This window comes from Dipodomys spectabilis, unplaced genomic scaffold (assembly GCF_019054845.1).
Source record: "Dipodomys spectabilis isolate Male_0828 unplaced genomic scaffold, ASM1905484v1 ptg000365l, whole genome shotgun sequence".
In the NCBI taxonomy this organism is placed as follows: Eukaryota; Metazoa; Chordata; class Mammalia; order Rodentia; family Heteromyidae; genus Dipodomys; species Dipodomys spectabilis.
The window spans coordinates 5,571,363-5,587,729 of NW_024871042.1; the positions used below are offsets into that span (position 1 = coordinate 5,571,363).

The window sequence follows — 16,367 nt, forward strand, 5'->3', positions numbered from 1 at the left end:
ATGTACTGCATTTTTAAAATACGTACTTCTTTTTTTTTTGGTCTACTTGTTCTCATCAAGTGAGAATTCCTTCAAAGCAGAAACTATACCTACCTCAGCACTTAACCTAGTGCTTAGCACATGGTAGATGCGTGAATCTGTTGAATTAAGCTCCATGTTAATGGGTTTGGTTTGTTTCTGGTGACACTGGGATATGAACTCAGGATCTCACACTTGGCTAGGCTAACGTAATACCACTGAGCCACACTTCCAGGCCTATTTTTCACCGGCAATTTTTAGGATAGGGTTTCTCTTTCTACTGAATGCTTGCCTGAACCTCCACTCACCTACCTTAGGCTTACTGTCATTAAGGGAGCACAGGTGTGTGCCAATGCATCATGTGCGAAAAGTCTGAAGGTAGAATTTCAAAATACTGAAAGGTTATCCCAGCAGCCCCCGAATCACTCCACCTACACTCTTGCCTTTTCCACCAAGTTAGACTATCCTTGTTGCTAGCATTAAATTACACATATCAGCCCTAAAATGGAGCTGCGCATGCGAAAATTCCACTTTACCAAACTGAAACCTAGGATGTTGACTACTGAGTTGGGACTTCTGGAAAAATCAGAAGAGAGATGATAATCAAATCCTATTAGGTCAACAACACCTTGCCTATATTCCTATAAAGAAAATAACAGAAAAGACCTATTTTAGGTCAACCTTAAGAGAAGCAGGAGGGATTAGAAATTATTTCATTTACTAGAAATGCTAAGCCCAGAGATCAGAGAATTTCATGGAGGTGCTTGGTGGGTTGATCATCTAGTGAGCACCGAAAGCTCCAGGCCGTTCTCCATGTGCCTGATGTCCTATATGGTCCTGACTTCTTCCTGGTATAGTAAACTGGTAATCTAGCAAGCAAACCTTTTCAGAATTCTGTGAGCCACTCCAGGAAAAACCTCAAACCTGAGCAGGGAAATCTGCAGTTTGCAGGCAGTTGATCAGAACAGTCATCAGCCTACACTGATGGCTTGGGTGAGGAACGGGCTTGTGAGACTGTGCCCAGGTACAAAGTATCAGCACTGATATGGATGGACTCTGGGATACCTGGTTGGTCTCTAGGAGGAGGTGGATATGGGAAAAATCAACACCTTTGGGATTAGAAGTGTTCTATGTGAGAAAATGTGGGGAAAAAAATTAAAAGCTGGAGAGTGTTTTTGTTTTGTTTTTCTTTTAATGCACTTTATATGGAAGGACAAGTTTCCTTCTTCCATATCAACAGGAAAATGGCATCGTTTTGGAAGGGAACTATTTAATAGAAAGTATGCCTTCTATTATTTTTGAGGTATTAGAGACGTGTGAAACCATTTCCTCATAGCTATCCTCTCCTATAGGGATATTGAAATTGAAAGTAATTAAGTGGCCAGATGTTAAACTACTATGATTGATTGGTTGCAGTATTGGTAGACAGGAACTCTGCCACCTGAGCCATACCCCAGCCCTTTTTGCTCTTTATTTTCTGTTGTTTGTTTGTTTGTTTGTTTGAGTTTGATGTTTTTGTTGTTATCGTCGTTGTTCTAGAGCTTGAACTCAGGGCCTGGTTGCTGTCCCCGAGCTTCTTTTGCTCAAGACTAGCACTCTTCCACTTGAATTATAGCACCACTTCCAGATTTTTTTCTGAGTAGTTTATTGGAGATAAGAGTCTTACAGACTTTCCTGCTCAAGCAATCCTCAGTCATCAGCCTCCTGAGTAGCTAGGATTACAGGCATGAGTCAATGGCACCAGGCTTTCTTAGTTGTTTTGATCCTCCTGGGGTTTTGGTCTTCTTGTTGATGCCTTCCACATAACTGGCATGACAGGCTCATGCCAATATGACCAGCTTGTTGGTTGAGATGAGGGTCTAACTTTTTCACTGAGCCTGGCCAAGTTTTTGTTTAGGTAGTACTAGGAACCTAACTCAGGACCTGATGTTTACCAGGCAGATTCACTACCACTTGCACCATGCCTTCAGCTCATTTTTGTTATTTTCAAGCTAGCATCTCACTTTATGCCCAGGCTACCATGTTGCTAACTTCCTACTTGTGCTTCCCCATGTTGCTGGGCTGAGAACTGTGTGCTTCTGCACACAGCCATTGTCCTTTCCCCGTGGCTGGTATAAAAGACACAGACCCCTGTGCCCAGGCATTGGTTGAAATGGAATCTCACAAACTTCTTTTTCCTCAACTGAGACTAGCCTCAGACTGTGATCCCAATCCCCTCCATCTCAGATCCTAAGTAGCTAGGATTACAGTCTTGAGCCACCATGCCTGGTTAAAGTTTTTGTGTTTTAGCAGTTCATAGGTAATGTAGCAGTAGCTTGTGCAGTTAGAATGATATAGAAGTCAGTTATTGGTTCTGTAAGTCATTTCCTTGCTATGGATTTGCCTCATTGCTGATTTTCTCTGTATGCTCAGCCCAGAGAAATGATTTCTGCTGTCTGTAATTAACACTAAATTGAAAAATGATGCCAAGAGTGCCCACTAGCTGACATTCCCTAGGAAGGATCCCATCGGAGTATTATAGAAGCTCAGAGGATAATTCTAAGCACTTGGCACTAATCAAGTGGGAAAGGAGGGATACAGAGCTATTCAAGGTTATCTGGATATACATGCTAATATGCTGTATATTGGGGATTGATGCATTTCAGTCTCTGAAAAGCCAACTGTGGATCTTCCTAACACCAAGTAGACCATAGTTTCAGTGATTATACCAGATACTTCTTTAAGGCTGCTGTTTAATTGAAAACAAATGAAATAGCCATCTCATCATGAATATACCTTTATTTTTGTGCCAATAAGAAAAAAATGTGGCCAATTACGCTATGATACAATGTCTAAATGGAAGTCCTGAACAGAATATGAATTAGTCATGTAAGTCATTACTTTGAAATTCCTCTCATCTATTCAGAATAGGGAGGCAATTTATGTTCTTTTCAAATGCATTATTTGTGGATGATGGGAAAATATTTTGCATGTGTCTCAGTAACAAAATGCAATATGGCTTCATCTACTTTAGAGTATCTATCATCTTTTATTTGCTCCTGAAAAGCACTCCATAGTTGCACTGCAAGAAAACATGGAATTGCTATCATTCCTCCAATGACTAGTATTTTCTCCACTAATGTTAAATTTGTTCCCTGCTGCTCAGTTTCTGGGCCTTTATGGGAACAAAGTAAGTGCTTATTTCAATGCCAAATCATACTCTACTCTTTTTTGAAGACATTGTTAAGAACAGCTATTCTCAACATAGATTTTACACACAGGGCACATGGGCTCCCTTAAAGTGATAACAATGACCAGCCGTGGCTATGTCACCCATGATCAAGTCAAGAGAACCATGTTACCCCTTCTGTCAACTGTGATTGCTAAGGTACCATTGACTATAAAGTTGGTCTCAGGAATTCTAAGCTGGGAAAAAAAAAACAGCATGCAAACTAGAATTCATGAAATCTACTAAGGTAACTCAATTCAATTTCTAAAACAGTTTTTCTGTGTTTAAGAAGTTACAAGTAAAAAGTGAATTACTAAAAACAAAAAAAAGTTACAAGTAGAGTGATCAACAGTCTTTATTAGTAACTTAATTTTTTTTAATATTTGAAAAGGGGTAATGGCCAGCTGGTAAGTAGAGATGAAGGAATTGGGCCACATGGAGTTTTTTTGCTTTGTTTGTTTTGTATGGGTCCCGGGCATTATTCCTGAGTTTTTGCATCTTAAGACTAGTTTTCTAGTACTTGAGCTACATCTCCACTTCCTGCTTTTTGTTGGAGATAAGTCTTATAGACTTCCCTGACAAAGCTGACTTTGAACCATAATCCTAAGAAACTATTGCAGAAAACACGAGTTGATGTCCGAATATCCACTCCTTCCATCATTCTAACTACTAGGGCCTCAATTTTATTCAAGGCAATAATGTGTTCAATGATGACGACAATTCATTTCCAAGCCTGCCTTCATAACATGTATGACCATGAGGCTAGATTTGGACACTTAGTGAGGACTCTGGGAAAGCTGACTAAAGAGAATGATTTAAAAGAGGCCATTATTTTTTTCTTCTTTTCTTCCTTTCTGCTGCCTGGGATAGAGATATAATGTCTACATCACCAGAAGCTATCTTGTAGATGAAGGTGTTGCAGTAAAAGGACAAAGTTATACAGGTAGAAGCCTAGATTGCTGATCTATTGATGGTATTGCCTCAGCCTAGGGCTACATAGGTCCAGATCCCTTGTCTTCCATTCTGTTTAAGCTGTAATATTGAGGGTTTCCAGTTGTTTACAGCATAGTCTCCATCCATAATGAGTGCAGGAACTTTTTTTTTAAAGTGAGGATTCAATTTATGTGTGAGAATGCCATAAGAATGAGTTTCTTCTTTTGGCTGGTATAATGTAAGGGTCATAAAGGGATTGAAGATATGATAGTTCCTTAAAGAAATAATTCATTGTGGGTACTATTACCAGTCGTTTTGCAGAAGCAAAATGAGCCCTCCATCCACTTTCTGATGATTGAATAGGGGCTTCAAGTGTGCCTGGTGATGTGACAGTGAGTGACTGTGGCCCGCCCATCTGTGCTCTATTTTGAATGTAATCTTTCTAGTTTTTTCATTGATTTTTCTTGGTGCTGATACTGGGCTTAAACCCAGGTCCTATGCACTGTCCCTTAAGTTTTTTACTTAAGACTGATTCTCTCCCAAGATAAGTATTCAAATGTTTTTTTTTTCTTTCATGCAATTGTTTCTAACATATTTATAAAATGATTTCTATGTTGCTTTGTATGTCCCTGCTTTCACTGTATTTGATGTTGGTATAATTTGTGGAGGGGAAGGGCAAAAACAAATCGTTTAACTAGGGATACAGGTGGACCCATTGCAACAATGAGATGTACAAGTCGTTATGTCGAAAAACGAACTTTACAACTTTGGTGGGTGGGGGGGAGGATCGGGTGGGGGGAAGTGGGGGGAGTATGGGAAGGGATGGGAAGGGGAAACAAAGAGGAGGCAACGATGCTTGATTAGAAATGTACTCGTTATCTTGCCCATGTAATTGTAACTCCTCTGTATGATATTCTCACAATAAAAAAAAAAGGACTGGTTCTCTACCCCTTGAGCCACAGCTCTACTTTCAGCTTTATGCTGAATAATTGGAGATAAGAGTCTCACAGACTTTTCTTCCTGGGCTGGTTCTGAACCATGATCCTCACATTTCAGCCTCCGGAGTAACTAGGATTACTAGTGTGAGCGACAGTGTCCAGCTGCTCTTTCTAGCCAGGGTGTCCTCAAGATTCAGTCTGAACATTTGCTAGAACAGTTTGCATTTTTCTGAAGAGCTGGAGCTACAAAATTGTTAGGGGTTCTTACTTCGCTCAAACAAGAGAAAAGTTAAGATAATCATTCATAAAATAAAGGTCAAAACTACAACATTGTCACGGCAGACTTCCTTTACTCTACCAAAGATGTTAGACACTTATCTACTTTTGAAGCTTCTAAATAATTTCAGTAGAAATACTTTTTTACACAGCATTTTATGTTTGTAGAAAGTATTTCTAACTAATTGGTTCTGAATGTCTGTACCACACTACCTCTTATTTGGTAAATATTGCAGTACTCTTCCCCAGAGAGGTCCACTTGTGAACTTTGAACCCTGCACTGACATTTGTAGTACTGTCAATCTGTCATCATTGGCTGTGCTCAAATTAGGAACATAGAGGGCTTCTCAAAGAAAAAAGAGAGAATGGAAAAACATAACAGAAAAAATTACATATATAAAGCAAAAGTAGACTTATTAAGGATTTCAGAAATCTCATTCCTAATGGGCTTGAATCTCTCCATCCTCTGTTTCCATTGAGCAGACAGAGCTCCCTTTGAAGTCTTTGGAAGCTTTCTGTAAGAAAAAAAATACACATGGGTGTGAGCTGAAAATTGAGCTCATTGTTTTGCCCTTTTAAAAGGTGTTTTTCAAAGATTTGCCTTTCATATTGTAGATGCGAGAGAGGATGTGCAATTTTGCCTTATGTAACATCTTTGCCTGAAAAGCTCAAAGTATTTGTAGACATTTTTATAATGAATAGTTTCCCTGTTTGCCTGCTGAGGAAGACAGAGGTTGGTGTAATTTATTTCCATTTTATGCCCAAGGAAACTGATACTTAAGGAAAAGAAGCTCAGAATCTCAACCAGTACTAGAATTAAGAAACAAGCCGAAATCTCACCACCAGACTAATGACTCCCAGTCTGATGATCTCAGAAGTCAATGATAACCTCCAACAGAAACATTTTCATTTTTAAAAAACATTGTAATATTTCGTGTTAGTGTGAACTTTGCATCTATTATGTGAAATCATTTGTATTTGTTTCAGCTGCTTGTTAGCTTACTGGCCTATTTGTAGCTTTAGTTACTTCTGATTTGAGATCTGTCCTTGCAGTTTACTTTCAATAATACTTTTCTTGTCATTATAACTTACTTTAAGAGCTGATTAAAATCCTAACCAAACATACAAGCACAGAATTCAGAGAAAAGGATATGATGTCTGTATCTCAAAGACATCTTTACATCTATTATGGTAAAAGTGCATTTGACCTATTTGAAAAAAATTATTGTAAAGGTGATATACATAGGGGTTACAGTTACATGAGTCAGGTAATGAGTACATTCCCTTTTGAACAGTGTCACCCCTTCACTCATTCCTAGTTTTTCTTCTCCCAACGTCCCTCCCCCCCAAAGTTGTATAGTCCATTTCCAACATAGTGTCTAGTGGGTTTACTGCTAAATTGGTTCACCCTTTGTCCCACTGTTTCTGTGCTTCCCCGTCTTCTCCCTAAATCAGATAAACTTATATACAAGACAAAGGATACAGAAATCAAAAATAGCAACAGAAGGGAATAAACCAAATATAAAAGGAAAGAAGAAAAGAGGGAAAAAAGAACTTTAAGGAGTATAATTTTTTTTAAAAAACCCTCTTCCATTTCTTGGAGTTCATTTCAATAAGCATCATTTTATCCATTTTATATTATCTTATCTAATGCACATAGCTATTGAGTCCTTGTGATCCTCTCTTAAGAATATTCTCCTTTGGGCTGGGAAGTTGGCTCAGTGCTGCAGTGCTTACCCCTCATGCATGAGGGTTCGATTCCTCAGCACCACATAAGCAGAAAAAAGCTGGAATGGCACTGTGACTCAAGTGGTAGAGCACTAGCCTTGAGCTGCAGAGCTCAGGGACAGTGCCCAGGCCAAGTTCAAGCCCCACAACTGACAAAAAAAAAACTATTCTCCTTTGTTTTCACTGTGTGAACATGTAGATTTCTGTTTAATTAATCATGTCCAGGTGTAATTATTTGTCTTTTACTATCCATTGGGTTTACTTGTCAATTTATAGGCACATTCTAGTTACTACAAATGAGGGAAATCAGCCAGGTGCTGGTGGCTCACACCTGTAATCCCAGCTACTCAGTAAGCTGAGATCATAGTTCGAAGCAAGCCTGGTCAGAAAAGTCCCCATGACTCTTATCTCCAATTAACCACTTAAAAACTGGAAGTTTAGCTGTGGCTCAAGTGATAGAGTGCTAGGCTTTGAGCGTAAAGTGGCTCAGGGACAGTACCCAGGCCCTGAGTTCAAGCCCCAAAACTGACAAAAAAAAAATTAAGGAAACAATGTAGCCTATGTTTCTTTGGGTCTGGTTTACTTCACTTAGTATAATTTTTTCCAAGTCTTTCCATTTCCTAACAAATGGGGCAATGTCATTCTTTCTGATAGAAGCATAGAATTCCATTGTGTATATGTATATTTATTCCACATTTTCTTGACCCATTCATCCACTGAGGGTCATCTGTGTTGATTTCATATTTTGGCTATGATAAACAATGCTGCAATGAACATGGTCATGCTGGTGGATTTAGCCTGGTTTGTGGTCAATTGGATAGTGCCCAGAAGTAGGATTGCTGGCTCATAGGGAAGATCTATGTTTAGTCTTTTGAGGAATCTCCATGTTGCTTTCCAGAGTGTTTGAACAAGTTTACATTTCCACCAACAGTGTAGTAGTGTTCCCTTGGGCCACATCCCCTCCAGCATCTGTTTTTGTTAGTTTTTTGATAATGACTATTCTAGGTAGGGTGAGATAGAATCTCAATGTTGTTTGGATTTGCATTTATTTTATGGCCAGAGATGTTGAACATCTCTTCGTGTGTCTATTGGCCATTCTTATTTCTTCTACAGAGAAGTCTCTCTTTAAGTCTTTAGCCCATTTATTACTTGGGCTGTTGTTTCTTTGAGGATTGGTTTTGGAGAGTTTTAATTTTTGAGCTCTGAGTATATTTTACATATGAGGCTCTTGTCTGATGCATAGCTATTAAAGATCTTCCATTCCTTTCTATTTATCTTGCTAGCTATGTACTTTGCTATGCAGAAGCTCTTCAGTTTGATGCAATTCCATTTATCTAGTCTTTCTTTGATTTTTTTTGTGATTCTGGATCTTTACTTAAGAAGTTTTGACCTGTGCCAAGTAGCCTTAGTGTTTCCCCTATTCCTTCCTATACTATTTTCAGGGTATCTGCTCTTATATTGAGGTCTTTGACCAGTTGGAGATGATTCTGGTGCAGGGTGATATATAAGCATTTAACTTCAGTTTTCTGCACATGTATAGCCAATTCTGCCAGCACCATTTGTTGAAGAGGCCATCTTTCTTCCATCCTGTGTTTTTGGCTTCCTATCAAATATTAGGTTTCTATAGGTCTGGGAGTTCATTTCTAGGTCTTCCATTATATTCCATTTTGACCTATTTTTTGTTTGTTTGTTTGAACTCAGGGCCTGGGCACTGCCCCCGAGCTCTTTTTGCTCAAGGCTAGCATTCTACCACTTTGAGCCACAGCACCAATTCTGGTTTTCTGGTGGTTAATTGGAGATAAGAGTCCCATGGAGACTTTTCTTCCCAAGTGGACTTTGAACCAAGATCTGATCTCAGCCTCCTGAGTGTCTAGGATTACAGTGTGAGTCACCAGTATCTATCCATTTTTACCTATTTATATATATATAGAACAAATAACAAATGTTCCTAAAGTTCACTGCCCTGTATGTAAGTTCTCTTCACAGCTGTACATGAGTCAGGGCATAAAGATCAACATTTTACCAACAAATTATCAAATTTAATCCAAACAGTTTTAGATAATTCTAAATCATTCATTGGATAATTTAGGCAACTGGAAAAATAACCAGCTAAAATAATAGTAGAAATTATGATAACACCATTAAAATGAGGCTCATTAAATGCAAAGTTAAAGTATATCTTCTCTCACAATTTGTGAAATACACCAAAGCATATGGCAGGTTGTATTCTGATAAAACAAGTGCCTCAAAAAAAAAGCAAAAACATTGTTCCTGACCTCAAGGAGCAAACAAGTCTAGTTGGAACATTACAGACAAAGAAAGAAAGAAATGCAACCCCAAACTCCACCCAGAGCTAATTTCTCACATGTCTAGTCTTCTGTTCCCTCAAAGGAAATGGTCAACAAAGGTAAAAGCTTAAATGCTCCCTCATTTCTATTCACACATCTCTCATATGAACCATACTCCACTACCATCTGATCTGTGCTGTCTGTTTGCTTGGGAATCATGGTACTCCTTTCCTCCCCTAGCCCCAAGATCATTTCTAGACTTCCCTAATAGAATCTTCCTTATCATTGCTTTCCTCTCCCTAGTAATGGAATTAGTATTTTAAAAACTTTAACTCTTACAAGTACTCCCAGAACATTTTGTATGTGATCATTTTACAATGTTGGTGTTTGGCAGTTACTTCAATGTAAGGTTTATATTCTAAAGTCACTACAAGAGTCAGCATCAAATTTTAAGGAACTTTTTTTAAAAACTTTTAGAAGTCAGGTTCTGCACCATGAAATATGGGTTTATTCTTTCTTGCTGAGGTGTGGCTTGATGTCTACATTGGAAATAATCCTTTCACTGAAATGCTAACTTAAGGTCATTAGAAAAATAGAATGATTGGGAGGTGAGGGACTGACTTCTGATCCATATTCTCATGGCTGGTAAACAGCTTACACTTCCCTCACGTCTGCCTATCAACAGATAGGGCTTTTATTTTTATAAAATAAAGGAAATCAGCCCCCAAAATGGATCCCTTTTTTTTTTTTTGGTCCAGTTGTGGGGCCTGAACTCTGGGCCTGGGCGCTGTCCCTCAGCTCTTCAGCTCAAGGCTAGCGCTCTACCACTTGAGCCACAGCGCCACTTCCGGCTTTTTTCTTTTTGCTTATGTGGTCCCGAGGAATCGAACCCAGGGCCTCAGGCATGCAAGGCAAGGGCCCTACCAGTGAGCCATCTTCCCAGCCCGCTGGATCTCTTTTGCAGGCACATTTTTTGTTAGATGTTCAGCAAAAAAAAAAAAAAAAAGGACAGCTCAGTATGATTAGAGGGTCTTCTGGTCCTGCTTTTCTTTTCCATGAAACCCTGAAATCCAAAGAAACACCAAGGAAGGGAAATACTCTTCATTCATTAAAAATAAAAATCTGTGTTTCTTGCTCAAGGTTAAAATAAACCCCCTATAAAGCAATATAAGCAATCTTAAAAGGTTTCTAGGCTGGGTAATTTTGGGGGATGCTTTTTGGGTTTTTGTGGGTGGTTTTTTTTGAGGAATTTAAAAACCATACTTACTAATTTTTTTTTTTTTTGTCGGTCGTGGGGCTTGAACTCTGGGACTGGGCACTGTCCCTCAGCTCTTCAGCTCAAGGCGAGCGCTCTACCACTTGAGCTACAGCGCCACTTCCGGTTTTCTGGTGGTTTATTGGAGATAGGAGTCTCACGGTCTTTCTTGCCCAGGCTGGCTTTGAACCGCGATCCTCAGATCTCAGCCTCCTGAGTAGCTAGGATTACAGGCGTGAGCCACCAGCGCCCGGCATACTTACTAATTTTTAAGGTGATTCTTTTTTCAGGTCAGAAGATTTCATCATGCCTAATAATGGATATGTTTTTTAAAACCTGAGCACAAAATTGGGTTTTACTGTGCATCATTGGGATGCCAGCTCACACTCCTGACACACCCACCATCATCCATACTGATCGCTAACTCTTGACACCCTGGGGCCACTTTATGTTTTTAGCCGTTAGAAAGGTGATTTCTGCGGCCTGGCAGCTGTTGGTATTAAAGCTATTGTGTGGGAAACAAAAGCCATTCTGTTCTGTTCCCCAGCTGCCTTTGTATCCTTGATACTGGAGCTGTTTCATAAACGAGGTATAATTCTTTACCAGGGAATTTCATTACTGCCATGTTTCAATACCAGCTTACATTTCCAACAGAAGAGAGGAATGTCTGAGCGTACCTTGCTTGTGGAAGGAAGCTTGCTTTCTGACCTCCATTAAGATGCATGCATTTAAAATTTGCTAATTAGACTTGCAATTAGATGCTATCATAACAACATATATTCTGAACCAAAAGTCAAGACTGGCTAAGGTGAATTTGTCTTTGAAACTAAGCAGAGCACAGTACACATAGACCAATGTGAACTAGATATTTTGCACAGTCCTTTATTAATCTGTCCTGGAGATTTTTTGGACAGACTGTGAGAACTGACATTTGTTTGGAGGATGTGCACTCATTCATTATTTTCATTTATAAAATTTATTAATCTAGGAAGTTTTCAGTTGCATATTTAAAAAAAAACTAGCCTAAACTACCTAGGAAATACAACAAAACTCATTATTCTTCTCATTCTCATCCTTCCCAAGGCTTTGTCCTTTGCTGCCTAACTTTATTTCCCCACTGCATAGATATTGAGCTCTTCCCTTTGATTTGCTATGGCTACCTGTAAGAAGCCATATTTCATCTACCCTTTATTCACCTCTACCATTGCCTTGAGAAGAACTTTCCTTGGTTCTTTCTCATTAAGAACAAGAAATGAGGGGCTGGGAAGGTGGCTCAGTGGTAGAGCGCTTGCTTTGCATGCATGAGGCCCTGGGTTCTATTTCTCAGCGCCACATAAGCAAAAGGAAAAAAGCCGGAAGTGGTGCTGTGGCTCAAGTGGTAGAGCGCTAGCCTTGAGCTGAAGAGCTGAGGGACAGCTCCCAGGCCCAGAGTTCAGGCCCCACGACTGGACCCAAAAAAAGAAAAAAAAGAAAAAAAAAGAACAAGAAATGACACAGGGTAGTGCGCCTATATGCAGCCAGTATCAGGTGACTTCCAGCTGACCTAGGTTCACAAGCAAGAGTAAGCTGCACACCTGTAATCCTAACTACTCAGGAGGCTGAGATCTGAAGATTGGGGTTTGAAGGCAGCCCCACCAGGAAAGTCTGTGAGACTTTTATTTTTTACAATAACTTAATTATTGTTAGAAAGTAAAATGAATATGGTAAATGGCTTCATCAGGATGTGGCCATTCCCATAATAGCATTCAGGAATTCCTGTTTTCTGTGAGACTTTTATCTGCAATTAAACCACCAAAAAACTGGAAGTAGAGCTAAGGCTTGAGTGGTAGAATACAAGCCTCAAGCAGTAAAGCCAGGCTCTGAATTCAAGTCCAAAACAACAATGAATGGACCTGAATTCAGGTCCAAAACAACAATGAAAAGAATAAGGACAATTGTGTTAAGTCAGTGTATTTTAGATTTGTTTGTTAAGCAGCACTATAGTGACAATGTCTGACTGATGTGTATTGCCTATATAACTGAACCAGTTCAAAGGTAAACTTTGAAAGGAATTCCTATCCTCTTTCTTTATAATTATCTTGGGGCTTCAATTCGAAGTCAGTTTTCTTCTTGGTGCCAGGATAACTGTCGTCATTTCAGGCTTTGCCTCAATACCTCATGTCATCCAGACAACAAGGCAAGTTCTAGACTTCACTTTGATTAAGCCATCATAAGTCACATGTCCATCCTGACAATCTTTGAGCAAGGAGGGTTAGATTATATGACTCGGCTCTGTCAATCAAAGTCCCCTCTTGAAGACAGGAGTGAACCCATTCTTCCAGAATCCATGATATACAAAATTAAAGGTGGGAATGGGGAGTAAAATAGATGCTTTGAGGTAATGTTAGTTATGGGGCAGTCTAAAATCTCCCAAGGCATTTTTTTCCCACCTCTATTTGCTAGGCTATCTAGAGTTCTCTATGTTAGATATAATCTAGTGAATAGCAAGGCATTAGGCCACATCCATGCCACCTAAGCACTGGAAAGTGAATGGAAACCTAGTTTAAATAGTGGGAAAACAACAATGCAGCGGGTAACAATGTTCATGAGAAATGTACCTTACTCGTGTAAAGGTAACCCCTCTGTACAGCATCTTTACAATAAAATAAAATTTAAAATAATATAAAATAAATAAGACTACCATTATCCTTTGGACTCCTAGAATCTCAGGTGTTTGAAATGAAAAGTAAGGAAATGGAAAGACTTGGAAAAAAATCATATTAAGTGAAGTAAGCCAGACCCAAAGAAACATGGGCTCCATGGTTTCCCTCATTTATAATAATTAGTATATGTCTAGGATAGTCCTAGCAGAGGATCACACTAGCTCAATAGCTCTTTACATATGACCATATAAAGTGATACTAATGAAACGAACTCTAAGATATGGAAACGAGGGTTATTTTGTTGTATCTTTTTGTTTTTTTAATGGACTATGTAAAGTTATGTTTTTATTCTTTCATTTTTTTCCTTTGGCTTACCCCCTGTTGTCACTGTTTTTGATTTTGGTATTATGTGTCTTGTATATATGTTTATCTGATTTGGGGAAGGGAAGGGGAACAGCAAAATGGTGAGACAAAGAACAAAGGGTGAACAAATACAACAGCAGTACTCACAAGACACTATGTTGGAAATGAACTGTACAACTTGGGGGGGAGGGGAGTTGGGGGGAAGAAAAGAAAATGAGGGAGGGGGTAACAATGTTCAACAAGAAATATACTCATTACCTTACTTATGTAACTGTGACCCTTCTGACATCACTCCTACAATAAAATTAAAAAAAAGAAAAAGTAGATTAAACCTAGTAGAATGTGGAGACTTCTGATCTAGAGAGTGAATGGTCATGTTAATGCTGATGGAAAGGTAATGGGTGTTCCACTGATTTAGGCCTCCTTTGTTTCTGATGAATTACTGTCTAGTGCTTTAATTTTGTTATTGTCAGACACCAAATACAATGTATTGAATAAATGAATTAAAAAATAGAACCAAGATCTTTTAATGATACTCTCACTCAACCACCACACACCTCCTTGTAAACTTTGTTGGTGAATGCTCCCACAGCAGCCTCTGAAGCAATGTAAACCAAATGAGCAACTAACTCATTCCTTTTGGCAAACACAGACAGTAAAGGTTCTCAATTACTGTCTGTGCATCTGAGTCCTCCTTGTTGAATGATAAGATTGAATGACCCTTATAGTCAACACATTTCTATCATTCAGGAAATGTTTTATCATTCAACTAATACTATTAATCACCTGCTGTCCACTGGTGCTAATAAGTAGCGTGAGGCATACAGAAGTGAATAAGAAAGAATATTTGTCTTCAAGTAATCAACCAACATAATGCAGCTTTTCACTCATAAATTTAAGAAACTTGGGACATTCTAGGAAAGACTTAGGACCTTTCATGAAACTATAATTCCCAAGGAGTTGCTTGGCTATAGTCTTGTAGGATTATTTACCTTGCCAAGTTCTTCTAGGTTTATGTGAAAAATCTCTCAGCAGTAAGACAAAAACATCCAAATTAACCATTGTTTGTTACTTAGCCTTGATGTCAGATATATTGTTATAGTCTTACCTTGATTGTGTGTGTGTGTGTGTGTGTGTGTGTGTGTAATGATGGAACCCAAGGCCATCCCATGCTAGGTAAATGCTCTACCACTCACCAGACCTTACAGTGATTTCTAAGAGATACCATGTACTTCACTATGTCTATTTCATGAGTATTATTAGGTTTGATTAGCAAACCTAATAATAAAGTTATATGAAATAATTCCTCATAATCAGCCTGGGGGTGCTGACACAGCTACACTTTCCTCACCTCTCTTCCCTTTGAATTGTTCTTCCAGTTGCCTTATGCCTTGTACCATACCAACAGAAAATTAACATTGGAACCTAAAATAACTGTCAACGCCAGGATTGTTGTGGTTGGTGCCTCCAGTGTTGGAATCTCCTTTCTAGAGACATTGGTATTTTGGTGAGTTGTTTTACTTCAAAGATTTGTTCTTTTAAAAAATAATAATAAGGGGCTGGGAAGGTGGCTCAGTGGTAGAGCGCTTGCCTTGCATGCTCAAGGCCCTGGGTTCGATTCCTCAGCACCACATAAGCAAAAAGAAAAAAGCCGGAAGTGGCGCTATGGCTCAAGTGGTAGCGTGCTAGCCTTGAGCTGAAGAGCTGAGGGACAGCGCCCAGGCCCAGAGTTCAGGCCCCACTACCGGACCCAAAAAAAAAATAAATAAAAAAAATAAAAAAAAAATAAAAAATAATAATAAAACTTCTCTTGTTATACTTCGAGAGAGGCCCTTGAGAGAAAAGTCCGAGTTCTTTTGCCACCCCCTGCCCATATACTCTGACTATGTAGATTAATGAATCAGAATGGTAGTGTCAATCGGGGAAAGCAAACTGTAGAGCCCCCACATCAAATTTGGCTTGTCACCTTCTCTTGTGAATAAGGAAAGCCCTATTGGAACACAGCCACATTCACTTTTACAATCTGTGGCTGTTTTCATGCTACAGTGGCAGATTTGAGCGGCAGTAACAGGCCACATGACCCAAAATGACTCTGACAGGCACCATCTGATCCTTTCCAGCAAAAGTTTGCTGGTCCTATTCTACACAACTCAGTCATATTGTTTTTTTTTTTTTTTTTGTCACATCCATTGTTCAGGACCACACGAGAAACGTTGGTTACTGTTAAAAAGTACAGGCTCTTATAGGCAAGTGGGAGATGGGGAAATGCAGCCCACTGAAGCTGAGTTATCAGTCCTGGGAGCTCTTAGAGAGGAGTAGGAGAGAGAAAAGTCTAGAGGAAACAACCTCTGAGTGCTTAGACCTGGTTTAGAGACAAGTTAACTCCAAAAAGTGACCCTCCTCATCTGACATAACATTAACTAGAAACTAAGGAAGAGAACTGATTTTTTTTTTTTTCATTTTCTAGCCAGTTTGTTCAATCAGAACACAGCCTTAGTTAACCAGAAATAAATTGCATGTCGTTATTGAAGTTAGCAACAGAGTTCACATGCTTAAATAGTGTGGTTAGTTTGCAGTAATAACTCACTGCAAGAATGACATAATGAGAAGTACCGTGGATGTTTATTTTGCTGGATCTGTCACACTGCATGAGAGTGCTTCCTCGCGCTGATGGCTCCCTTCATTCCAGACTTCTGAATAACAGGTCTTTATGCAGCT

The 16,367-nt window shown here is 39.2% G+C and overlaps 1 protein-coding gene across 1 annotated transcript in view; it reads left to right on the plus strand.

Moving 5' to 3' along the window:
- Positions 1 to 16,367, plus strand: part of Cfap61 (cilia and flagella associated protein 61) — a 237,419-nt gene that overhangs the window by 113,162 nt on the left and 107,890 nt on the right. Inside the window, exon 17 of the mRNA XM_042666424.1 lies at positions 15,029 to 15,156. Coding sequence (XP_042522358.1) covers positions 15,029 to 15,156 — 128 coding nt within the window. The remainder of the gene's footprint in view (positions 1 to 15,028; positions 15,157 to 16,367) is intronic.